This window comes from Drosophila elegans, unplaced genomic scaffold (assembly GCF_018152505.1).
Source record: "Drosophila elegans isolate 14027-0461.03 unplaced genomic scaffold, ASM1815250v1 contig_814, whole genome shotgun sequence".
NCBI classification, from domain to species: Eukaryota; Metazoa; Arthropoda; class Insecta; order Diptera; family Drosophilidae; genus Drosophila; species Drosophila elegans.
The window spans coordinates 19,541,524-19,565,616 of NW_024546167.1; the positions used below are offsets into that span (position 1 = coordinate 19,541,524).

Sequence of the window (24,093 nt, forward strand, 5' to 3'; positions counted from 1 at the left end):
TAAATGCTATTTACTTAAAACTGACCAGACTGCCACCTCATACATAAATAAATTGGAATCAGAATTAAGGATAGTCAAGAAAAAAATTATGGTAGGTTTTTCTCCACACATTATTTGCAGATACTTTAGTTTGAGTGTATAAAATCAAGATTGATCTTCTAAAAACTGTAGTAACATAATAGAGGCATCTATCTTTGCAAGCTTGTTTTAAATCAAATAAAAATATTTAGTATATTACTGCGTTAAAAGTCAGTTTATTGCTGTTAAGCCATTTTTTATTTTAAATGTTTTATTTTAAAAACAAAGAGACCGCCAAAAATTAAAATCAATAGACGATAAGTATCGACAGCCAGAAAATTGCTGCTGAAGGCTGCTAACTTATTGCACAGAAATTCAGCATTGGTCACATTTTTCGTCGTTGATTTTCAAATTTAAATTTAAACAATTTTATTTTCTTAATATCACAAGCAATTAGAATACACAACACTTGATTTGTTCACAACAATGTTTGCTCCTCCTGGCCGGAAAAAGTCTGCAGCATAAGTGCTACTGAAGGCGCTAAAAAGATAAAAGAAAATATTAATGGTACATATCGAAAAAGAGCACTTATTCAGATGAGCTTAAAGAAAGATAAATGGTTAAATTATAGTTAAGCTTAAAGTAATTAAAGCAAGTCTTAATAATACTCAAGCTAGAAAACCGTTTGGTGTCAGTACAATGCTCGAATTGCCGCTTTTCAAAAGTCCCCGAATCAGCGCCAAATCATCGGGCGTTAGAGACCAGCCTGTTAATTGACCCACGGACTGCAGTTCCGGGCAGCTGTCCATTAATAACTAAAAAAAGAAGTGTCAGCTTAATATATAAATAAAAATGGGTATATAAGCAAAAGACTTACCTCCACAGACTGTACTGTAAGCTCTGGCGCCAAAGTAAACCAAACATCCTCCAGGACTTTAAAGTCGTGCTGCATAAACATGCTGCAAAATATTTAAACACAAGGTTTTTTATTATTATTATTATTTCTTTAAATATAAAGAACAGGACATTTATATACTATTGCAATATTTAGAGTGATTTAAAAATCATAGAGTAAAAAAAATTTGCCATTAATAAATATTTTCAATATTTGAAAGCATTTTTAACTTGAATATAAAATCATAATATTAAGTGCATATACATGGCTTAATATAAAAAGATGTTAAAAATCATCTCTGCTATTTAGAAACAAATTAAAACTTCCTTAAATATGATACCAAACCAAAAATCTAAAACTTGAGTATGAAATACTTGGATTACTTTTTTTTATTAGTCAATCTATGTATTACATTTATTTTAAACACTTCTTATATTAAAATCCCGAAAAAGTCAAATGAAATATTTTATATTGGTGTGTTATTCTTTTATTTGTATAACCTACCTTATTATATCCTCATCAGTAAACTCCACTGTGTCCACAGCCAACCTCTTGAGATCCGTGGAATTGCAGAGAAAGACCTTTAAAGAACTGGTCATGATGGCGCTACTTAGGATCTCCAGACCCTCTAGCTGCTGGAACTTGGCTTGACCTGGCCCGTAGGTTAGACTATCGATCATATAGCAGTCGAGATCGATCAGAGACGGACAGAGACGAGCCAACTTTCCTAAGTCGAGATTTCCCAAGCCCTTGATCATTGTGAGATGACGCAGGTTTCTGCCAATTGGTCGTTCCAGCAGGGGAAGTAACTCAGCCACCACGAATTTGTAGATTTTCAATTTTCTCAGATTCCGCGTGTGAAGAGCTCTCAAACTTCCAGTTTTGGGTGAGTCCAAATAGAGGGTTTCCAACCGCGGGCAAGTCTGCATGATGACCTGCAAAGTGGTTTCATCGGTGCCCGTGTCATGGATATATTTCAAACGACACTTAAACCGATCATCGATATTGTCGTGAATAAACTTCAGAGAAGCCCCTACAAATGAGTATGTGGCAAGGGTCTCCACCTGGGGACAGTGCTCCAGGATCAGGGCAATATCCGAGTAGCAGATGTTCTCCTCACCCGGCATTCCCACATCCACAACAGTCAGCGATTGTGAGCAAACGCCTTTGGCCAGAAAATCGATGCCGATTTCCGTAATGTCAGTCTCGCCGGATATGTCCAAAATCTGCAGGCGTGTGCAGCACTTCCCGATCTCCTCCAGCAGCTGATCGTTGGCAATATAGGGCACATATAGCTTGACCAACTGCTTGCATCGCCTCACAATGTCGTACATATAGTGCATGTGCTCCTCTTTCACCCAGATGCCTTTTATATTCAGCACCCGCAATCCAGCTCCTTGAGCTGCAATCACCTGGAATATGGAAATATATCAATATAAACTTATTAAATCTTAAATCTTAAAGATGTACCTTTCTTAATAAAAAACTTTAATTATAAAATTAGGCTAGTTGTTTTGTTTTTATCTCAAACTCTTTTAAACTTAATTGTTCATTTAATTAAAAATGAAACAAAACTAATCATAAATAGAATCTAGTAATTTAAAACTTATTTGAATAATATATGATACATTTAATTATTTTGATCAAATTTATTTGTTTATATTTGTTTAAAAGTAAATTCAAAATCATTTATGGTAAAAGTTTAAGAACAACAATAAATTAGTTATCAACCAAACCTTGTTATGAAAATGTAACCGAATTTTAATTTAATGACACATATTAACAAATAAAATAATGTTAAATAAATTAAAATAGAAAATGATTAATTATTTAAATATTTAAAAATCTTTTTTTGTATATTTTTGTGACTAGTGCTCCAACTATAGGACATACTTGTAGCCCAATCATAATTAAAGAATAACTAATTTAATTAATAATATATTCTATTCATTAGTTTTCCTCTTTCACTTTTAGAACTCTGTTGGTTTGTTTTTCTCAAAATTACTGGTAGTATTGTTTATTATTTTCCCTTATCGAAGACAATTCCCAAATACCTGTAGAATCTTCTCGTAGTAGCTGAAGGGAAAGACTTCGGTCATCAGAAAAGTGACTCCGCAGTTGAGCAGCATCTGCAGGCAGGTGAACCGCATATTGGCGTCCAGATAATCCGAGCTGAGGATCACCCTGAGTAGATCCTGATAGATATTCGAGGTGGCTCCCAGCTGGGCCAGATACTCGTTCAGCTCCACCATCACGATGTTGATGTCCAGATGAACGTCCGGGGCATATTGCACATAGCTGATGGTGGACACCAGCAGATTGGCCAATTCCGCCAAGGCACTGTCGCTCAGCGATCGCACAGTGCACTTTTTCGACATGCCTCTGTTTTGGTTTTTAGACCAAGAAGTAAACAAAATGCGACGCAGAAGACGCTGGGAGAAGAGAGCAGGAGAGGATTCGTATTCCTCGTGGTTACATCACTTGGAGTACTGAACAATATTTAGTTACTTTAGCTAACAGTTTTCTTAGCTCTTGGTAACTGGTAACTATTTCGAGGTATCAGCTTTAAGTGCACACATATATACATAAGTACTTTATATTTATAAACAAAAATAGATTCTAAAATTATATAGGCGACGGAAAACGTTTTTGCACGCTGCGGACAAACCAGCGAGCCAAACTAGTCAACAGCGCGATGTGAACTGAGAGCCATGGGACGCCGAAAAGTTTGTTTTCCTCCGATTTTATGTGCTTTAGATTGGCGACATGTTTTGGGATCTACCAAATATACAGTCAAACCTCACAAACTGAAACTTTACAGCTTAAGCTATCACATTTTCTGTCATGACATTAAATATAAACATTCTTTTAAATTATTTGATTTGGTACATATGATGGTAATATATTTCTGATTATTTTGATCTATTGAAGAACAAAGATATTATAGGGGTAACCAAAACTGATACTTAATTGGATGATATTCTATACAAGTACGAAAGTTATTATAATATGTTTAAAATAACTTATTCGTATACAAATAAAAATATTTAATACCACAATCAGTTTCAGGAATGATTTTGATCGTTTTCTTCTGTAGCTTAAAGCCTTTGAAACTTTGAAATTCTTAAGAAAGCAGTTCGATTTGAAGATTTTCGACTGTTCAGAGACAAGAGAATACTCAGAGAGCGTTGAAATGTCCGTTTTTAGTAGAGATTCTAGGGCTGCAGATAGCTGGGCAGCTTCATGCGCATGAATAGCCAGGTGGTGAAGAACGAGACCAGAATGAAAATGAATCCCATGGCGGTCAGGAGTAACCGATTGAGATTCGTCTTTCCCGGGGAGTGGGTTTGGTCCATTATAATAAAGCCTAGTCCTCCAACGGTGAACAGGAAGCTGCTGGCCAGACCCTCCATGATGTATTGTCCATTCACGCGGTATGGCATAAAGGCCACCGGACGCGAGTGTCCATGTTCGTCCACAGTGGCTCCCACACTGGGTGGCTCCACAATCACGTCGTAGATAATTCCTGAGGAAAAACAGATTCTTTAATTAAATGAACTTGGTATAATAAGCGTATATAGCTCTATACTAAATTGCCTTTCATATTTTTATATTCAAATCATTTAAAAGTCAACATATAGGATATATTTTTTATGAACATGCAACTACAACTATTTTTTTGTACACAGCTGTTGCTTAGATTTTTTCAAGGCATTTAATTATTTGCAAATTAGACCCGTCGACAGATATTTTGCCTACTCATCATTAAAAGTGTTGTCTGTAATTAAAAAAGAGGTAATAATTTATTAAATAACTTACCACCAGTAACCAGAAAATAGGAAAACAGTATCACACTGAAAACAGCCATGGGCGATGGCATAGGAATGCTGAATTTTCGAACTTTTATGTTTGGCGGCACCAGGATGTGGAAGGGCAGGTTGTATAGTGTCTCGATCATGTTGTATATATGTTTTTATAGCTTTAAATCCCAAGAGATTGTATTTATTTCCAATTTTCGTTGCGGTGGCACTATAATTTGCCGGCGTAGGCGGTGTTTGTTGTCATCTATCGATTAGGGATGAGATTGTGTACAATTAACGATGAATCGTATTGGTTCTGTAAAAACCAGTTCACACTGTCGGCTTTTCTGCCGCAGCGACCAGATTAAGCACATATTATTTTTAAAAATTATGTAAAATCTTTAATGTATTATTATTATTTATGGTTTTAAACAGTTTAGAGGCTTTCGTTCTATTGCTTTCTTTATGTCTTGCAACTGCCCTTACACTCAAAATACCATTATATACAATTTAAACCTAGTTAGGTAAGTCAGCTACATATATATTTAGCGTTGTGGTTAATATATTTATAAACACCTTAGTATTGTTTTTGGCGAGGCTTATGAGCCCAGATTATTATAAGGTAATAATTCTTAAATCTTAATAAATATTTTTGGCGCCACTGTTAAACGGTCATACTTAGTGATGTCACTATCGGAAACTCTGCGTTTAACAGACCTCTGTTACCATCACCAACTGTTAACTGTTGCAATTCAATAAAAAAAAGATGCAGCCAAAATAACAAACAAAACGTAACTCCTAAACAAAATAACTTTAAATTGAAGTGAAATAGAGATTTTACAAGCATGGCGGATGCAAATACGCATGCAGCAGGTGCCCTAGATGAATTTAGATAATAGCAAAAGAGGATTAATCAAAGTTTATTCTAGGTAAACTGCCGGCAATTACGAAGCGGGTGCAAAATCTTGGCGACTTGGGAATTTGGCAAAGATCCCGTGCCTACCACGATTTAATAGGCTTTATAAATGGCACCAGTTCGGCGATACAGGGCATCAAAACGACGGACGAGATGCACGAGTCGGAAATGCTGAGAAAACTAGTGCGCCTGTTTGATTCCCTGGAGAAACTGGTGGAGCAACATCCTCCATTGGAGCAACCTCAGCGTTTCGGGAACAAGGCCTATAGGGATTGGGCCCAGGAAATGCGGGAACAGTTGCCGGAATTGATGGACCAGCTGCTGCCCGCCGCCAAAAAGAGATACCAAGGCGAACTGGAGCAATATCTCATGGAATCCTTTGGCAATGCCACCAGGATTGACTATGGCACCGGTCACGAGCTGTCCTTTCTGTTCTTTCTCTGCTCACTCTTCAAAGCTGAGATCCTGCAGGAAGAGGACATTGTGGCAGCCGCCCTAAGGCTGTTCAATCGATATCTGGAGTTTGTCAGGCAACTGCAGCGTACCTACAATATGGAACCCGCTGGCAGTCAAGGAGTTTGGTCCCTGGACGACTTTCAGTTCGTTCCCTTCATCTGGGGCAGTGCGCAGCTAGCTGGTGAACTATAAAACATATATTTCCCCCGGTGATCAGCCCTTTAACATGTAATGTATCATCTTTCAGTGAAAAGCCCCTTTGATCCGTCGAAGTTTGTGGACGAGCAGATCATCAGCGACTTCAAGGACCAGTTTATGTTTATTAGCTGCATCGACTACATCTGCAAGGTCAAGACTGGACACTTTGGCGAGCACTCAAACCAGCTGTGGAGCATCACGGATGTGCCATCGTGGATTAAAATCAACGCGGGACTTGTTAAAATGTACCAAAAGGAGGTGAGGAGTTTAAGGAGCCCAAAAGGATGAAGTCAAGTGATATATAAAACGAACAACCATTTAAAGATCGTTATAATGTTGAAACAAAGTCCGTTTAATGTCCGTATACGTATAGTGTTTCAAGTTTAAGTCCACTGAAAAGCATTACCCGAAAACGAAGTTGGATATAAGGTAAAACAAGCGAAAAATTAAAACTTTATTAGGTACCATTATATTAAAATGACACTATGTATTAATTTTTGGTAAAGCCTATTAATATTAAAAAACACTAGGGTATTTGGTAGGTTTGATTATACGAGGATAATAGTTTGTACGCCTATTAATACTTTAAGTCATTAGGCTCTTCGGTAGCTTTGCTGAGCAGGGGATTTTATTTTATATATTATACTAGACCCAATTAACTCTTTCCGTACAATCCGCAGATTCTCTCCAAATTTCCCGTAATCCAGCACGTCTACTTCGGAGAACTTATGGCTTTCGAGGCCGTCTCGCCTGGCACAACCATCTCAAATGCCCGACTGGGTCATGTGGCACCGCCGCCCTCGAAACGCATCTGCATAGGGACTCCAAGTTTGGTGCCACCAGTACCGGTGACCGTGGCTCCTCCTCCTCCTCCGCCCGCCGAATCTCTAAACAGCGATCTAAATGTGGGCGATTCAAGCAGTGAGAGCAGCGACAATAGCGTTGTCCTACGTCCATCGACATCGTCGGTTTCCCTGGTGGCCGCCGCCGAAGGTTCCGGTGACAAGTCCAATATTCAAGCGACCGATGGACAAGTCTCAAAGGAGCAGGCGGCAGAGTAAACGAAAAAAGGCGTTGATCTAACCTGTGTTACAAATTTCTTATTAATAGCGTTGACCCTCGGTCCAGTAAAAATTGTTTACACAAGTTTAAATGCAGTTTTCATTGGGTTAACTATAACTAATACTTTTTATAAATCATAAATATTGTTCGAAAAAGATATATATATATTTTAAAATGTTTTTCTTTTATACAAGCTTAAATTTAAGCTATTTGTAAATATTTTAAAAATATATATATAAAATAAGATTAATGCAACTATGTAGGTAGACATTTTTAAGTTCTCGGCTTAAAATAGCCCCTGGCAGCATTTTCCTGGCCAACATATTTCACTCCATTTAATCCCAATTTTTCATCCCCAAATAACCAAAACAAAAATGTAAATCTTGAGCCGAATTTGATGGAAACAAATGTACATTATCCCCGTCCACCTTGTCCGTTTCAAGTAGAACGAACAAATCTGAAAAGTAAAAGAAAGAAAAAAAATAAACAAAATCAATATGGCAAATGAGGCATGCAAATATCTAGATGAACTTATAGTACATCAACATTTGCGGAGAGAACAGCTTAAAATAAGAGGAAATTATAACAAAAAAGAGCGAGAAGTAGAATGTAAAACAAAAGAAAAGTTTTTTGTTTGTGGGGAGTCCCTTGAAAGCATAATCATTTATTTTCGACACATCATTTATCAAACTGTGCGGCAGGAGCCAGCTTGCCACGCCCACTCATTTCGTCACTTAAAAACTTTCTCCGCTATATAGTAGTTTTTTTTTTATTTTTATTTTTTTTGCTCTTATTTTTAGACGCAGGCAGGCAGCGGCGCATGCATTAAAACTTTGCCGACGCATTTTGATTGAAGACTTTCGAAAAACATGAAAATGTTAGCTTTTCTTCCCATTGTTTCGGTGCAAAAAGTAGCTTAGAGCGGCCAACTTCGGTCATGTTCATCAATTTGACCCAGCCCACACTCCTTTTTTTCGAGAATGTTTCCAGTATCCAGTTCAGTTTCAGTTCGGTGTCGGTTTTGTGTTTTTGCAAATTGAATGAAATTTGTGGGCGTAGCTGTCAGCAGGCGTTCGAACAAGGTCCAAAACATGATTGAAGGGCGATGGATGGAGTGGATTGGGTGGGCTTTTCTGAGTTGCCTGATGGATGGAGGCCATGGTAGAGGGACCTTTCAACCTGGCCATCTGTAAAATGTGGCCCCCAAAGGCAGTGTCAAAGCTTAAACCGAGATTTCGGTATCTCTGACCTCTGACCTTTGTCATTAGCAGTTACCTCGGGCATTCCGAAAAATCAGGAGTAATTGTTAAATTGCTTTATTGCTTTTATTTGTTAGATAGTTAATGGCCTGGAAGATATAACAAAAAAATGAAAAGGAAAATTGGTTTAAATAAATATGGTTTGGTTTTAATGAGAAAATGTTCAAAATACATACCATTAACTCATAAATATATTTATTTATTTTAAATAAGATTAAATTAAAGCTTATTGTTTTTGGTTAAATTCTGAAGTTTTAATTTTTTTTTTAATTTAAAGTGGTGAATTTTTAATGCCTAGAATGTATGATACGATTTTTAAAAACATGGTAAAAGCTTACAGATATAATTTCTTACTTTTGAAAAGACTGAACAGTAAACATTTATTTTAGTTAAATTCTTATGTTTTACCTTTATTTCGTAAAATATTTTAGAAACTCACAGATATAATTATTTAATTTAAAGCAGCCCAAGCATTAACCCTTCGTAATATTTCCTCAATTTTCGATTCAATCCTTGATTGCTTTTATAAACCTTGTAGTCTGCCCTCAGTTGAATTTCCCCCAACTTCCCCGCAACTAATTACGTGTGCAGCCCATTGCCATCTTGACTTCTTGCAAAGAATGCAATTTGCGAAAGTTCAAGCTTTGCCCAGGTAGTCGACAAGTGGCAGAAGAAGCCTCGCAGGTCTAAAAGGATTCTGCAAAGTGGCTCTCAAACTGCAGCCAATACACATAACTGACACAAAGTTGTCGCAAAAACTTCAAGCCGCTCGAACGGAAACTTAAAACGGAGATGGAGCAACTTTGACGTGTGCCGGGCGAAAATTAGTTATTGTCTATGAAGAGGGCGTGGAAAAATAGTGGCCCCAAACACTTGGAAAATATTTTTTTACATTAAAATATATATAATTTTTAATAATTTTTAAGCTTTTAATTCTTTATAAATTATATGATGAACAGTCTAAGATCACAACCTTCAGTATGAAAACTGATTGTTAGAGTTACCAAATTTAAGTCGGGTTTAACCACTTGAATAATATTATTTTAAACAACCAAAAACATTTATGAGGTGTGCAATTTTGAACTAGTATGCATTTTTAAAAGGTTTTATATGTTATAAACATATGTTTAAAATTGTTTATTGTATATTTTTAAAATGATTTTGTGTATTTATTTTAAAATTGGTATTATAAATATATTTTAAGGTCTCTTTTGTACATGCAATTTTTAATTTTGTGTATTTATTTTAAAATTGGTATTAAAAATATATTTTAAAGTCTCCTTTGTACATGCAATTTTTAATTATATCCCATTTATAATTATATATTAGGTTTTTAAGCACTTTTCTTTGCTATTTTATTTATTCTTTATTTTTCTGAGTGCCAAAGTGGTGATGGGAAAAATTTATTGTTGCAGCACCTCGATGAGGTAAAGTTCTTGATCAACTTTCGTGTTTTCTTGGCCAGAGAGGTCGACCGGATGGGGGCGGAGTTCAACTTGGCAACTTTGTGTGCGACATTGACCAGAGTCCGACAAAACTTCAACACCCACAACCACCCCCAGTTTTTCATCATCACGTTCTGCAGTCCCAAGATTCAGCCGCTCCCCAAATTAACTGGAGCCAAAATATGCGAGTGGCTTTTGGGGTTCTCTGTTTCTGTTTTGGTTCTTTGGGTTGCACAATGTTTTCCTTCTGTTTTGTGACTCCGTTCACCATTTGTGTGTTTAACCAGCTGACACCAAAGAACACCCACACAGCCCACTTTAACTTCCCTTATCCTCGACAAGGACCCGATTCCAAAAAAGTACACAAGCCCAAATAATGAATGCCAACACAAGGTTCTTATGCTGTTCGACTAGTTTGGTATCCATTAGGTTTTGAGCTTAAAAGTATTAATTTTAACTATTTAATATTTAATGGCCTGATTTTTTAATAATTCAATAAATAATAGACATTCCTTTTCGTTTATCACATTAAGCGAATTCCAGAACCTACTTATACGGCAGAACATCCAATATTTAACGAAGAACTCTGCAATTATCTTTAATAGGATTGGTCTAGGTAATATGTCTATGCTTAATATCTTTACTATATATTTAAAATATATGAATACGATACGTTTACCTCTGATATTATTTTTCTAAGTAAAATGTCTATGTTTAATATTTACCTATCTATTTAAAATATTTGAGAACTTGATGATAATCTTTAATAAAATACATTACATATCTTAATCGTCAAAAACTGCATCATACCCTTGTACACTACATATACGCTTTAGTGCTAAAACGGATAACCAAAGAGTTAAACGCCCCTGAGCCGAAGGCATTGTTGGTGCAGAAGTGACCAAGAGGAGATGGAAATGGGATATTCCAAGTTAGGAGCCTTCTGTGCGGTCCCATGTGCAAGGCACCAATAGGCAGGAAAATGGGAAAATATGGAATGGCACGGAGGCAAATGCCGTGTCCAGTTTTTCATTGAAGAAGCGGAACAGAAGGCGATTGCGATTGAAACACTGAATTGTGAATTATGTTTTGGCTGCTGTTGTTTTAGTTAGACGACGACGGAAATTTTGTTGATTTTCATTTGCAGTGTTATGACCAAAATACTTTTTTTTTTATCATTATTAAAGAAATAAATGACAAAAATAAAAGAAGTTACAAAAGTTTTCTCAACTTTTTACCTTAGGCAATCAAGAAAATTTAAATCAATTAAAAACTTGTTCATCACTAACTGCCTTAAAAATATTCTAATTCAATTATAGCAAATAAATAAGAATATAAAACAATTTAAAAAGGATACATTTACCATGAATGCATTGGTTTAACAGCATGAGATCAGTTAATGAAAAAATGAAAGATTAAATTTTCGAAAAAAAAAATTGTATCTGTTATAGCCTACTTGTTTTGATTATATTTTTATTTTCTTATCCTTTTTCCTATTTCATTAATAGAATAAATGCAAATAAATCAATTAATAAGCAATGTTTAAAATAATACCTAAAATTATTTTGCAAGTGAATTTAAAACCCAAGTGAACTTCATCTTTTCTCTAAAACTCTTGATTTAAGTCAAGCGGGGATTGCGTAAGCTTTAAGTGACTGAAATTGGCAGCTCAGCTCTTTTAACAATTATACCAGTTTTTCCCCTATTTCTAACCACTTGAGAGCCATCCTTAATACTGTTGGAATTACAAAGATTAGCGCTAATTTCCGACTACCAACTGCGGATCCTTCTGGCTGCAGCTCCAGCTTAACCCCTGTTTGCCACCCTGCCCCCGCAGTTCGCTTAACCAGCCAAGTCATCAAAGGTTACAAATCACTGGCAGCTTCGCCCCAACTTAAAATATTAGCCCAAATGGTTTGAGGAAAACTTCGTCATGCAAACATGACTTGGCAGGCTTCAGGCATTAGAGCGGGTTTTCGGGGGAGGGGTGTGTGTGGGCATAGTGGGCGGTCGGACAAAGTGGGCGGAGTGGGTGGTCGCTTTGGGAAATTCCTGAGCGGCGGATGCGAACGCATCTGAAATGTGCGCTGAAAATTGCAGCTTCTTCTTCCACCTTGGGGCTTTTTATTTCAAATGCTTTTCTTGCTTCCTGTTTGGGAATAGACAGCTGTTGTGCAATCCATCCAGAGTCGTGTTTGGTTAAATTCCCCCATTTTAAATCTGTCCAGATACTAAACTTTGCAATAGGGACATTTTCTCTATAGCACAGAAAAGATAAAAAAATACCATATATTAGTACCAAATAATGGCAAATGAAATACATATATATATATATATATATATATTAAATAATATTTACAAATTATTTTAACAACACAATAAAAGTTTATTTATATTTCGAAAAAAAATCGACAACGAATTAGTTTGCTATAAAATATGTAAAAATGTTAGTATTTTGTAATATAAGAGTCTTTTTTAAATAAAAACGCAAATATATAAAGTAAGTAGTATTTACCAATTATTTTGTACTGCTTACTATTTCGATAAACTTTTGATGGTAAGGTATATACAAATGTTAATGTTAAAAAACCCTTTTTTCCAACTAAAACTTCCTTCCGCTCCATAATCCCACCGAACTTCCTCTTAACCCTTGTCAATCCTCCAGCTTTTCCCGTGGCTCCAAGAGATTATATCCCATTGATGTGTGTTTTGGCCGCTGGCCAAAATGTGGGCAAACCTGCTAAGTCCTTCGTCCTTCGTGCTTCGTTTTATTCTCCTTTCGAATGGTGGGCCATAAAAAGTGCGCGTGTGCGTAGTTTTTGCCTTTGTTGCACCTCCAGAGTGTTTGTTTTTAATAACTTTCGCAATTTCTTTATGTGCTTTACGTGCGTGTCCTTAGGGGCTCGTCCTTCGACCTGGTCAGGTGCCTGCCTTATTAATTAGGCCACTAAGTGTTCTGAAATGAGTTTATTTCGAAAAGGGCACATTTAAAGGCAATAGCAATTAGAGGAAACATTAATAAAACTACTTGAAAAGTGTTGGAAAATCGTATTTAAAAATAATTTGATATGAAAAATAACAAAATCTTTATTATAAGCCTTTTAAATGTTCAGAAAATAAATATTTATATAAATAATCTACAGAACTTAATTAGTTCGCCACAATTACAAAACTTCTTGAAAATATAAAACTTGGAAGAGAAAACTAATTTTAGTTAAATAAATTATCTATTATTTTTATTCATGCCGACAAAAGTTCTATAAATATCTTAAAATATCTTGAGACCAAACTTCTTGAAAAGTTTTTTTTTCTAAAGTTTTTATTTCTGTTGACCATAGTTCTACAAAAAGTTGCTTAGAAAACTCAGTTTTTTTCCATTTCCATTTAAGGCCACATTTTCCACAATTTTTGGCACCAGTGAACTCCGAAAATTCAGAAACCACAGCAGCCCCCTTAGCGGATCTGAATGTGTTGACATTTTTATGTGTGCTTCTGTTTTCTTGTTTTTTTTTTTTTTTTTTTGGTTCCTAGCATAGTTTTGTTTTCGAACTTTTTTTTCTGGGATGTCTAGTACACGACCACAGCGAAATATGCCATCTTCAACGAGGGCCCCGAACGGCATTCAAATGCACAATTGTTGTCGCCTCGACGGCGTTTGGACTTCCTTTTCGTCCTGGCCACCCATTCCTCTGATGCCGCCTCAACAGCTCGCCAGCTTGTGTGTGGTGTGTGTGCACTTTGTTGTCCTTGTTTTCGGTGATGTTCACTGGGAGCTTGTGCTGAAGCACTTTGAAATAAAATGGGCATTCGTTTCAATATACCGAAGTATAAAGAAATATTTGTTTTAAAATGTTTTTATAATCTAGAACAGCTACAAAAGAATTAATTGTAGACTTAAACATCAATTCAAATTTTATTTTTTGTTTATGTTTATGAGTTAGTTAATATATTAAGAATGTTATTTGTTTTATTATATATAAATATAAATGTGTCTTGAAATATGTAAAATTATAAATTGCCAAATTTATAAGGAATAAGATAAAATTTTCATTAGGAAAATTGAAAACTTTTATATTTTAATTATTTTTTGATCATTACGGTAAACAAAAAAAAAGTTGTAGTTCATAATCTATTTCTAGCTTTTCCTGGGTGATTTTTTTTCACTTAAGGGCTCAGATTGCAAACCTCTTTTTATCTGAGTGCATGCTAAACATCCGGTGGCTGTTTCTGATTCCGCAGTGGGTACTTTCTACTTTCTCCTTTCTGTTTGCTGTTGAGCTGCTTGACGCTTCTGCCGTCGCTGCTTTTTGGGCGTGCTGCTGTCGCTCAACTTCCGCTCGAATAGAGTGAAAAATAGCATTTTAGTGGGCAAAATCCGCCAGGGGCCAACCTGCTCGTGCTTCCTTCCGCATCCCTTATCCCCTTATCCCCTTTCCCATTTCCCATTTCCCATTTTCCTTTTCCAGATTGACGATACACAGGAAGTGGGGAAAGGGGTGCTAGAAAAGAATGAGCTCTCTCTCCCGAATAGCAGCTATCTTGATCTGAGGCTTCAGTTGTCGAAGGCTCGCCAGCCAACTCGCTCTAACCAAATTAAATAGTACAATTTAGCATGTGTCTGAGTGCTTGCATGTGTGTGAGTTTAGTAATTGCTAAAGTTGCCTGCGAAGTTTGTCAGTTATAAAGGGAATTCATATGAACACACATAAACGCTTTTTACACCGAGGAAAAATAAGCACTAAGTCAAATAAATCACTGGGGTCAACAAAAATCACTAGGGTCTTAAAATAACTTTAAGGTCTCTAAAAATATACATCAAAAAATATTTTAAACGAATTCTGGATTTAAATTATATTGTTATATACTTTTAGATATGTTTTCTTAGTGATTTCAATGTGTGATTTCAACAACCTTGACTATAAAATGCACTTGAAAAAGCATTTAAGTTAATTTTGACCTGTTTAGGGTGAATTTTTAACTGTACTCAGTTAAATTTAATATTCAAACCAATTTTAACATGACTTAAGATTCAATTGTAGGCTCAGCAAAACAATTAAAGTATTGGATTTTTAAATTAAGTTTCCAAACATAAGTTTTGAATGATATTGGAGCAAAATGGTTTTCTGTAAAATATATAATTTGTATATCTAAAATATGGTTTGCTTGTAAATATTTAAATATTTCTACCGTGTTCCTTGATTAATAAGATACGTTTTTAACTTTCTTAAGAATATTTTAACGAAATTTTGTACATGTGTAGATAGTGGAGCTGCATTTCAGTGTTATTTTTTATGCGTTGACTGTGCAAAGAAAAGTGCAGAAATTGCAAATGACTTAAATAAGTAAACAGAAGCGAAAAGCACATACACACACACACACACTTAAGCTTACCCACTCCCACATATGCAAATACACGTGGGTGAAATCCTTTACGACCTCCACTCTTAAAAAAACACATTTTTCGCGCTTTGCTACTTAAATAAACTATTTTTTTCTACTGACTGACTTTTACAGCTCTTGTTGTTTCGGTCTCACGTTTTTACTGATATTTTTATGTGTCGGCATAAATTGCAGGCATTGCTCCTAGTTCTTTTTTAGGATTGTCACTGTCAAGTTGAGTATTACTTTTAGATGGCGAAACTGTTGCTAGGTGGCTAATAAAAGAGTGCTCACTCTGCCTTTCAGAATTTTAGTTACAAAACTATACTTTTTAATTAATTTTTAAATGAAAAGGGATTAGTAAATTTGCCATAAAGCCAAATCTTTACAAACTTTTAAAAACAGAATAATTAAAGAATATAACAAAAATAAATAATTTCCCAATAATTTTAAAACTCAATTGAACTTCAGTCCAAAACTATAACTTTCTTTGCAAGGCAATTAGAGCTTTTAAAAGTCCTCCAAACTGTTTGATAAAATTGCTCATACGCCACGTAAACCATTTTGGAGTTCTCTTATCGAAACCCTGCGCTACCGTGTTCACTTAAATTTTTTAAAAGCTGCAACCCATGTGCAATTTTAATTTCGCTGGTCTCACAGGTAAAAAGAGATTTGATCTAGTAACCGAATTTTTTTCCCAACTTTTTTTTGGCGACTTTTAACAAAACGATTCGAACAGCGACAAATCAAAGTGCACTTCAATGAATTTTTCATTGTTTTTGCCACTGGGACAACTTTAAAGTTTAAACTGTCCCCCCGGGTGGGCATCTAATCAGTCAAAGAGTTGGACCAACTTTGGTCCACTGCATTCCCATACAGTCGCCGCCTGCAATTGTAACTTTGTGCCCGGAGTTTTCTCCGATTGCGTAACTTTACGGAGCAGTTAAAAAAAAAAACAGCCAAACAACTGGCGGCTTTCCAACTCGACTTCCAAGTGCGTTTGACAGTCGTTTCGAGGCTAAAAGGCCGTAGCAATTTTCACATTTGTCCAGTAACAAAGGCAAAGAGCAGCTTTCCCACTCGCCGAGGGGTCGAAGTGATTGTTGCTAAGGCCCAGATACGAAGGATATGCACATGAGTTAGAAGGGTTAACTTTTAAGCGGGTGAAAAAACTGGGGTTCAAAAATCTTGGTTCACTTAAAACTTCGAGAGAAGTACTAATCAAGTTCATGGTCCAGTTGTGAAAACTCCTTTGTTGGTAAAAGCTAATTGTGAATGCATGTTGCTTAAAGTTTCCTAAATTTTTTTATAATTATTTATTAAAAAAAATATAAAGAATATTAAAAATGTTATTGGCATGGTATTATACATATTACGCATTAAACATATTACACAAATTATTTGTTATACGAATCATTTGTTTAAAAAAACATTTATTTTACAAATCAGGTTTTTACACACTATTGAATATTTATTGCTTAATTTTAAATAATTGTCTGGTTTAATCTGATTTATGAATGTCAGATCTGGCCAACGAGTCGTATACGTTATATTTGCACTCCCTTAATGTAAATTCGCTTTCACTTAAACTTAATTGTCTTAGCATTAACATTTTTCCGTAGGCTATGAACTTATTTTGCTATTTACTGACAAAAAAAGTTTTTTTATTTAAATTTGGTTTTACTTTTTATGAAGAAATCAAAATAATAATGTGGAATCCGTTTACAATCTTACGCTTTAACCTAAGTGGTTTAGCAATAAATTTCTGATGTACACTAACAACTTATTGTTTTTATGTACTTATAAAAAACTTATCAGTAAAATTGCAATCCTATCAAGACTAGTGTTTGCCGTTAGAAAAGCTATTTAAGCACTCGTAATTAAGCTGACCACACTTCCAACCAAACGCCTACAAATTGGAAAACCTCCAAATGCGTAAGCGACACTTGCGGCTGCCCCATTAAGCTCAGGCCGGGTAATCCGAGGAAAAGCGGGGGAAAAGCGGCGAGAAAAGCGGGAAAATTAGTGCGGGTTGGAAAAGCTCTTATAGTTACCCAGCGCACTTAATTGGAATGCACTTGAAGTGCTCAAATGCTCAAATGCAGCTGAAACAGAGAGAGACTGCTGCACCAAAAAAATTGAAGTGCTCGCCAGCGAATTGGCTGCCGATTTTATTTCCTTTCCATTCTCCCACAGGGCCAATTACCAAAGATCGGAATTACCACAATTCCAGCACTTGGCCAGTAACGTTGGGAAGGAAGATGAAGATGAAGTTGGGGAAAACCACTCTGGCCATAATCCGTTTCAATCACAGAGCCCTGAAACTCGCATCAAATTCGATTTGATTTCGTATTTATATTCAATTTATTCTAGATATTTGCTGCTCTATGCAGCATTTTCCACATCGATTTGCTTTGCTTTGGCTTGCGCTTTTTGGCCTTTGCCAAAGCAGCAAAATGAAATCAAGCAAAACTTGTGCATTTTTATTTTATTTTATTTTACTCAATGCCAAATTGAATTGAATTCGATTGGGGACTTGCAAAGGGGAGTTTCGGAGTTTACAGAGATTTTTCTCGCAGCTCTATCTGTAGCGCTAATGTGATGTAACAAAGGGAAAATTGCCGCATTCTGATCCCATAATTTATGGATGCGGCTTAACCAACACACAGCCATTTTAAAAATCGCTTAGCGTTTTGCTCTCGAATGAAACATCAAAGATTTACGAGCCATGATTAAGGCATTTTGCGGCACCCTAACAACAAAAACGGCCGAAAACAAAAAGCCTGGATTTCGTCCTTTTCGAAAGGAGTACAAGTGTTTCTTAGCAAAGTGTTTGGCTAAAAGTGAAATTCCCCCTCTTATTTGTTGAATGTGTTGGGCATGAAGGAGAAAGTCAGCCACTTTATACAAGGACTTTACTCCACTGTTTCGGAAGGCTGATAAATATTAAGAAAATAAAAAGCTTTAAGTTTTAATAATATTTATTTTCCTTGAAAGCTCATGATCGATTGAATTAGAGAGTCATTTTAAAGGCATGGCTCAAGCAACCATATTAAACACATATTATTTTTGATTTGACTTTAAATTTAAGTTTCCATAACATCAGATTCCAATAAAATATTATCTTAGTAAATCATTTAATATAGTATGTGTTTTAGAAATACTCACGAGCTGGGGGATGATGAAAAACAATACCTAAGAATAAGTAATAAATAAGGCAAGTAAAAGAAAATAGCTGCACTTTTTATTTTTTCTGAAGTACAACTTTTTCTTTTGGTTGATTTGAAGCGATTAAATTTGTTATCTATTGAAAAAATGTATTTTACGTTCTATTTTGTTTATTATTTATTTCACAAGAAGTATGTAGTAATTTTGTTTGTGTAACCACGATTTAGCAAAGAAACCAATTATTTGTTCCTGAACAAAAATAGGACGTATTTTGTAATTAACATGAGCTTTCCCGCGGGGCATTGCTTATGCTGACCAGAGATTTTCCCCGTACAGCTTCCAAAAATGCTGCCTATAACATGGCTATATCCTTTTCCTGGGTGTGAGAACCCAATTAAGAGCAACTCCAGAGTCGATCCCAAAAAGCCGATAGCGGACAATTTGTGTGGGCATCTCTGGGGGATTCCCCCTCGTTTTGTTTTTTCCCCCTCTTTTAACTCCTGGACTGGATTTGCATTTTTTTGTTTATTTGCGGCCCGAATCCTTTTGGGGGCTTATAGTTTTGTAATTGTTTCGGGACGAGCCCCCGCCGCTGTTTTTGCTATTTTCGGACTGATTTCGAATGCTTTATCCCTGCGCGGACACTGCTTTAAATTGCTCGGTATTTTTCCGTGTTATTTGGGCTTGTGCGCAATTTGCATTTCGGGAAATGGCGGAAAATTGCGCGCCTCGAAGCGTGTGAATAATGTGTGAGCTTACCGAGCTTACTCGCTCCGAAATCCGGAGGTTGTCACTCGGGTGCCGTTCCAAAATGATTTGTAGGCATTTTAATCTAATTAATGTTGTCGCAATAGAACCTTCAAAACACAGGCAATATACTCGAAAAAAAACTTACTGATCTAATCGAGAAAGTCTTACAATAAAATACTTGACGCGTCTAACTAAAAAAAATGTTCTAGCAATTAAGACATCTTAGTGTAAATGTGTTTTTCTTTGATTTTGCTGTGGGTGACAGTTGTTATTAAGTTAAAAACTATTTACATGAGATGGTCACATAGTTAATAACATAAAAATACGTTTATTGACTCTGCAAAATTTCGACCAAGCACAAAATTATCAAAACAAAATTTATGCGGCTTAAAAATAAAACTTAAGACAACGGTTTTATAAACTTTAGTAAAGATTACTAGATTTATTTTACTCCTAACTCGAATTATTTACAACAGTTTGTTATGTATTGCATTTTGCTTAGAATTGCAAGCTCAAACCGTAGACTATAGTTAATATGGTTTATGTTATTTAGAATTGAATAATTAATACTTATACTTAGGTACTTTCTATTGTTTATTTTCAAGACGCACGTCTTTAAAATAAACTTTCAGTGTTTGTTTTGGGTGTAGTTAACATTTTTTTCTGAACAGGATAACTTAATTTACTTAAAGCCAGACTGCTTACAATGGTTTGTTATTTCTTGCACTTTGCTTCGCATGCAGCGATATCCTTGTAAAAATTGTTTGTAATATGTGTATGTATACATGTATTAATTTTTACACATTGATTTGTTTGCTGTCTATATGTGAATCCTGGAGTAAAATCCTTATCGCATCTCAAAAAGAACACTCTACGTGGAGTGCAGTCGCCTTAATAATGTGAATAATTAATAAAGTTCAGCAAAAATAATAAAAAACCTCACTTTTTATTTGGCCAGTAACAAAAGCAAGCAGTGTTATTAATAAAAGGGTAATGAACATCGATTTCATTTTACGAGAACTATTGAATTCCTTCAGCTCAGGCGAAAAGACTAACACACAGCACATATGGGTGAGAGGTTTTTATAGAACTTTTTGCAGAACCGTTGCTAATAAAATTGGTTCTAGTCATTACGTTAATTGATTCTGCAAAATTATGATTAGTTCTTATATAAGCCCACTTTTAGTGTTTCTTAAGAATGTATGTAACATTTTTTGACGAATTTATAAGAAATCTCAAAACAATAATACTCGCTTTTGAGATAAACAATTAATTTAGAATAATAATTTAGAATGGCAACTACACCCAAAACAAAACTGTCTTAGAAACTGATATTTGGTTTGAAAAATTTCTTAACAAGATGAGTGCTAAATTAAAAGCACAAAAGTATCAAAATAAAATGTATATGGCTTAAAACTCACCCCGTAGACTATAGTTCTACTTCGGTATAGAAATAAAACATAAAAATAAATGGTTTATGTTATTTAGAATTGAATAATTAATACTTATACTTTAGTACTGTATGTTGTTTATTTACCAGGCACACGTTTTAAAACTAAACTTTCAGTGTATTTTCTTTGGGTGTAGTTAACATTTTTTTCTGAACAGGATAACTTAATTTATTTTAAGCCTGACTGTTTACGATGGTTTGTTATTTCTTGCACTTTGCTTCGCATGCAGCGATATCCTTGTAAAAATTGTTGCCTTGAGTTCTTAGCGTACATATTTCTTTTTTTTCACATTTATTTGTTGATTCGTCATATGTAAATCCTCGGCGAACGGGATCAGAAGGTTTGCATTTCCTCCTAGGCTCAATAAGGGGTTTGCAGTCTGCTTAATAATGTTATTAGTTAATAAAGTCCAGCCCAAAAAATATTACCAAAACTCACAATCATCTAAGCCCGTTACAAAAGCAAGTAGGGTTATTAATAAAAGAGTAATAAGAATCCCTTTCATTTTACGAAAATTGTTCAGCTCTGCTGAAAAAACTAACACCAGCTCCTATGGATTCGAGGTTTTTATAGAACTTTCTTCGGAACCATTGCTTATAAAATTTGTTCTAGTCATTACGTAAATCGATTCTGGAAAATTGTGACCAATTATTTTATTCTTCTTAGACTTCTAGTGTTTCTTAGGATGTGACTTTGTTTGAGGAACTATATAAAATAATTATAAAACTCAAAACAATTATCCTCGCAGACAAACATTAATACTATTTTACAACTATCGATATTCATTACCCTTTTATTAAAGCTTGTTCGATCTTTTTTCTTGTGAGAACATATTTTAGTTTTTAGCTTTTTAAAAACTAATAATTTTTGAAACTATTAGTATTTAACTTTTCTCTCTCGGTTTCGCTGAAAATCGAGACTAGAATCCTAAAAATCCATTGCTAATTGTCTAGCAAGTCATGATGATGATTCCATTCTTCAACTTTGTTCTGATGCAGCCATTACGCGCACTTGTCGTCGGCGTTGTCATTATGCTTTCATGGCTTTAGTTTTGCCCTGGGCATAAGTTTTATAAAAAAAAGAAGAAATATGAATACAAGAAGGGCTAAACGAGCGCTTGGAGCGGGGGAAAAGCGAAAAGTACCAACAGGAGCCAAGTTGTTGATGTCTTAACGACTTGCCGGCAAATAGGAAAAGTTTTTGGCAAACTCTTTCAATCACTTTTCGTTGATTGCTAAATTAAAAAAAAAATACATGAAATTACCTTAAAAACAAATTTCGTGTTTTAATAATTTCTTTTGAAAAAAGAAAATAAATAGAATATAATTTTGTATTTTTAGTAAGTTTTGTATACATTTAAAACAAGTTGCAATTAAATTTATTTTTAATTTAATTCAATTTTAGGTTTATATTATCGAATAAAAGACAAAGACATCTTCAATTGTAACATGAAAAGTTTTCCTTTATATTTTATTTCGTGTCAAGGTATTTTATACCAAAATTTGTAGACATGTTTAATAAAGGGAATATTTTAATTACCAATAGTATTACATTTTGCATTTATCTTCGCATTCTTTTATGCTTTTGAAAAAAGTTCCTACTGTTTCACAGCCTGCAAAGGTTCTCGATCCACACGAATTTCCACGAATTCTATAACTTATTCGCTCAATTAAAGCATTACACGACCCGATGCCATATACCTCATCATCGCAGATTGCTAAAATTTATGGGAATATTACTATAAATAAAGCCTAGGATTGCTCAAAATATATTAAGCTAGTTTTCTGCAATACACTTACGATCTTTTAGAGGCGAAACAGAACCAAATATGAAACAAATAAGGCAAAGAATAAAAAGTAGATGCATTTTAAGAGAGTTAAACTCTTTCCTTTAAATAACACGAAACGACTAAAATACCATAGCACTAAAGAATCATTCATTAATATTGATTCATATTCGCGACTAATAACATTAAACCACGTAAAAACATTTCAAAATTGAGTTTAGTTTTTTTTATTTTAAACAAAGTGAGATATTGTGAATACTATTACTTCTTGCACTTAGCTTCGCAAGCTTTTACGCTGCTGAAGAAAGTTCCTGTAGCTGAACATCCAGTTATGTGCACGACCCTGCACTTGTTTTCAATAGGTATATAAACAATTTTTGTAATTAACATTTTGCATAGTCCGACGCCACGATAACTAAGACCGCAGTTTGCTATATTATATAAAAAAGGAACTTTATTAACAAGCGAATCTTGTGGTTGCTCAATAAAATACTTCTAATACCATCTTTTAATGCCGAATCACAACCGAATGGGATGAATATTAAGCAGATAATAAAAAACATTTGCATTTTGAGTTTTCTTGAAGAGAACTGTTTCTTTTGACTGACTTGGGATGACTAAATGCCAAGAGATGGTTACGACCTAATTAATAAAATAGCTGGGAACAATAAACTGTTTTATTACAATCTCTTGTATAAGTATAAGCATTCGCTATTCATTAAGTTCAACGACTTATTGTATTTGAGCTTATTTATTTTGCGCCACAAACAAAACACTTGTTTAAATTTTTTAATTGGGAATTTGTATTGTTTTTGTATTTCCTGTTAAAAGCATTGTTTCCAGCAATTCGCTTCGCAATGTTAATTTTACTTGAAAAAAAATATTTAAAGCAAATACCATTTTTGTTTTTAATTATAAACATATTTTTTAGGAGCAATTATTACCTTATGTTTTAAAATGCAAGCCTAAAGAGTTTAAAAGCTATCTTTAACATTTATTTTTTTTTAGCTTTTGCAAAGTTCCAAGCCGCATTAAGTCATTCTTACTTAAGATTTTTCTTTAAATTTATGTGATGTTTTCCATTTCCATTCTTTGTTTATTTTCTAGAATAGGGATCCACCAAAATGCCATTTCAATTGAAAACGAACATTTGATACGCAATTTCAATAAACAGATGATAACGACACTTAACCCCCGGCAGCTCTAAGCACCCCAGCCACTCCATTTAACCCTCGATAACCAGGTGATTGTCTTTTTCGAGTACCCGGGCATTATTGCGAAAAGCTTTGTGCGAATTTTCTCATATTTCGCCGGTAAGTCCTCCTCAAGGACAACTCAAGACGAGGACAAACGGCACAAAGCAAATATAAATATGCTAAAAGGGAACAACATTTGAGAAAAAAATATATTCTTATTTGTTTTTCATACCTATTTTGTCCCCTTTTTACTCCAGTAATTGTTATTTGATACACACAAATACCAAAAAGTTGTATTATTTTGCTTTTGGCAT

At 34.8% G+C, this 24,093-nt stretch overlaps 5 protein-coding genes and 1 long non-coding RNA gene across 7 annotated transcripts; 1 reads left to right on the plus strand and 5 right to left on the minus strand.

Moving 5' to 3' along the window:
* Positions 1-422: 422 nt before the first annotated feature.
* Positions 423-3,381, minus strand: LOC108134748. Of its 2 annotated transcripts, none has more exons than XM_017255189.2 (5): positions 2,968-3,381; positions 1,418-2,325; positions 896-977; positions 717-833; positions 423-558 (listed from the first exon to the last, which is right to left on the minus strand). In XM_017255189.2, the coding sequence occupies exons 1-5, from the start codon at positions 3,289-3,291 to the stop codon at positions 547-549; spliced, it is 1,443 nt and encodes a 480-aa protein (XP_017110678.1). In that variant the 5' UTR covers positions 3,292-3,381; the 3' UTR covers positions 423-546. The 2 variants fall into 2 exon arrangements, with proteins under 2 accessions (XP_017110678.1, XP_017110677.1); XM_017255188.2 differs by having other exon boundaries at positions 687-833.
* Positions 3,382-3,477: 96 nt separating this feature from the next.
* Positions 3,478-4,965, minus strand: LOC108134750 (putative oligosaccharyltransferase complex subunit CG9662). Its single transcript, XM_017255191.2, has 2 exons — positions 4,733-4,965; positions 3,478-4,439 (listed from the first exon to the last, which is right to left on the minus strand). Exons 1-2 carry the CDS (start codon positions 4,869-4,871, stop codon positions 4,129-4,131), a joined length of 450 nt encoding a protein of 149 aa, XP_017110680.1. The 5' UTR covers positions 4,872-4,965; the 3' UTR covers positions 3,478-4,128.
* A 491-nt stretch (positions 4,966-5,456) lies between these two features.
* On the plus strand, positions 5,457-7,429 carry LOC108134749 (serine/threonine-protein phosphatase 2A activator). Its single transcript, XM_017255190.2, has 4 exons — positions 5,457-5,586; positions 5,643-6,266; positions 6,333-6,541; positions 6,964-7,429. The coding sequence occupies exons 1-4, from the start codon at positions 5,559-5,561 to the stop codon at positions 7,342-7,344; spliced, it is 1,242 nt and encodes a 413-aa protein (XP_017110679.1). The 5' UTR covers positions 5,457-5,558; the 3' UTR covers positions 7,345-7,429.
* A 12,225-nt stretch (positions 7,430-19,654) lies between these two features.
* LOC108134695 lies at positions 19,655-21,346 on the minus strand. The gene is made up of 3 exons (XR_001773837.2): positions 21,236-21,346; positions 20,290-21,176; positions 19,655-20,236 (listed from the first exon to the last, which is right to left on the minus strand). It is a non-coding gene; the product is annotated as an uncharacterized LOC108134695 (long non-coding RNA).
* An 887-nt stretch (positions 21,347-22,233) lies between these two features.
* LOC108134710 (chymotrypsin inhibitor SCI-I) lies at positions 22,234-22,725 on the minus strand. The gene is made up of 2 exons (XM_017255105.2): positions 22,597-22,725; positions 22,234-22,514 (listed from the first exon to the last, which is right to left on the minus strand). Exons 1-2 carry the CDS (start codon positions 22,661-22,663, stop codon positions 22,345-22,347), a joined length of 237 nt encoding a protein of 78 aa, XP_017110594.1. The 5' UTR covers positions 22,664-22,725; the 3' UTR covers positions 22,234-22,344.
* A 69-nt stretch (positions 22,726-22,794) lies between these two features.
* On the minus strand, positions 22,795-23,216 carry LOC108134713. The gene is made up of 2 exons (XM_017255111.2): positions 23,086-23,216; positions 22,795-23,014 (listed from the first exon to the last, which is right to left on the minus strand). The coding sequence occupies exons 1-2, from the start codon at positions 23,150-23,152 to the stop codon at positions 22,845-22,847; spliced, it is 237 nt and encodes a 78-aa protein (XP_017110600.1). The 5' UTR covers positions 23,153-23,216; the 3' UTR covers positions 22,795-22,844.
* Between the last annotated feature and the right edge of the window lie 877 nt (positions 23,217-24,093).

Excerpts from the sequence above, each read along its gene's own strand:
- LOC108134748 (XM_017255188.2), bottom strand. The coding sequence starts at position 3,291 with ATGTCGAAAAAGTGCACTGTGCGATCGCTGAGCGACAGTGCCTTGGCG. Across the intron at positions 2,326-2,967 it reads ACTACGAGAAGATTCTACAG|GTGATTGCAGCTCAAGGAGC; the intron begins GTATTTGGGAAT and ends TCCATATTCCAG. Across the intron at positions 834-895 it reads TTACAGTACAGTCTGTGGAG|TTATTAATGGACAGCTGCCC; the intron begins GTAAGTCTTTTG and ends TTCTTTTTTTAG.
- LOC108134750 (XM_017255191.2), bottom strand. The coding sequence starts at position 4,871 with ATGATCGAGACACTATACAACCTGCCCTTCCACATCCTGGTGCCGCCA. Across the intron at positions 4,440-4,732 it reads CTATTTTCTGGTTACTGGTG|GAATTATCTACGACGTGATT; the intron begins GTAAGTTATTTA and ends GTTTTTCCTCAG.
- LOC108134749 (XM_017255190.2), top strand. The coding sequence starts at position 5,559 with ATGGCGGATGCAAATACGCATGCAGCAG. Across the intron at positions 5,587-5,642 it reads TGCAAATACGCATGCAGCAG|GTAAACTGCCGGCAATTACG; the intron begins GTGCCCTAGATG and ends AGTTTATTCTAG. Across the intron at positions 6,267-6,332 it reads GGGCAGTGCGCAGCTAGCTG|TGAAAAGCCCCTTTGATCCG; the intron begins GTGAACTATAAA and ends ATCATCTTTCAG.
- LOC108134710 (XM_017255105.2), bottom strand. The coding sequence starts at position 22,663 with ATGCATCTACTTTTTATTCTTTGCCTTATTTGTTTCATATTTGGTTCT. Across the intron at positions 22,515-22,596 it reads TGTTTCGCCTCTAAAAGATC|CAATCTGCGATGATGAGGTA; the intron begins GTAAGTGTATTG and ends CATAAATTTTAG.
- LOC108134713 (XM_017255111.2), bottom strand. The coding sequence starts at position 23,152 with ATGCAAATGTTTTTTATTATCTGCTTAATATTCATCCCATTCGGTTGT. Across the intron at positions 23,015-23,085 it reads TGATTCGGCATTAAAAGATG|CAAACTGCGGTCTTAGTTAT; the intron begins GTATTAGAAGTA and ends TATATAATATAG.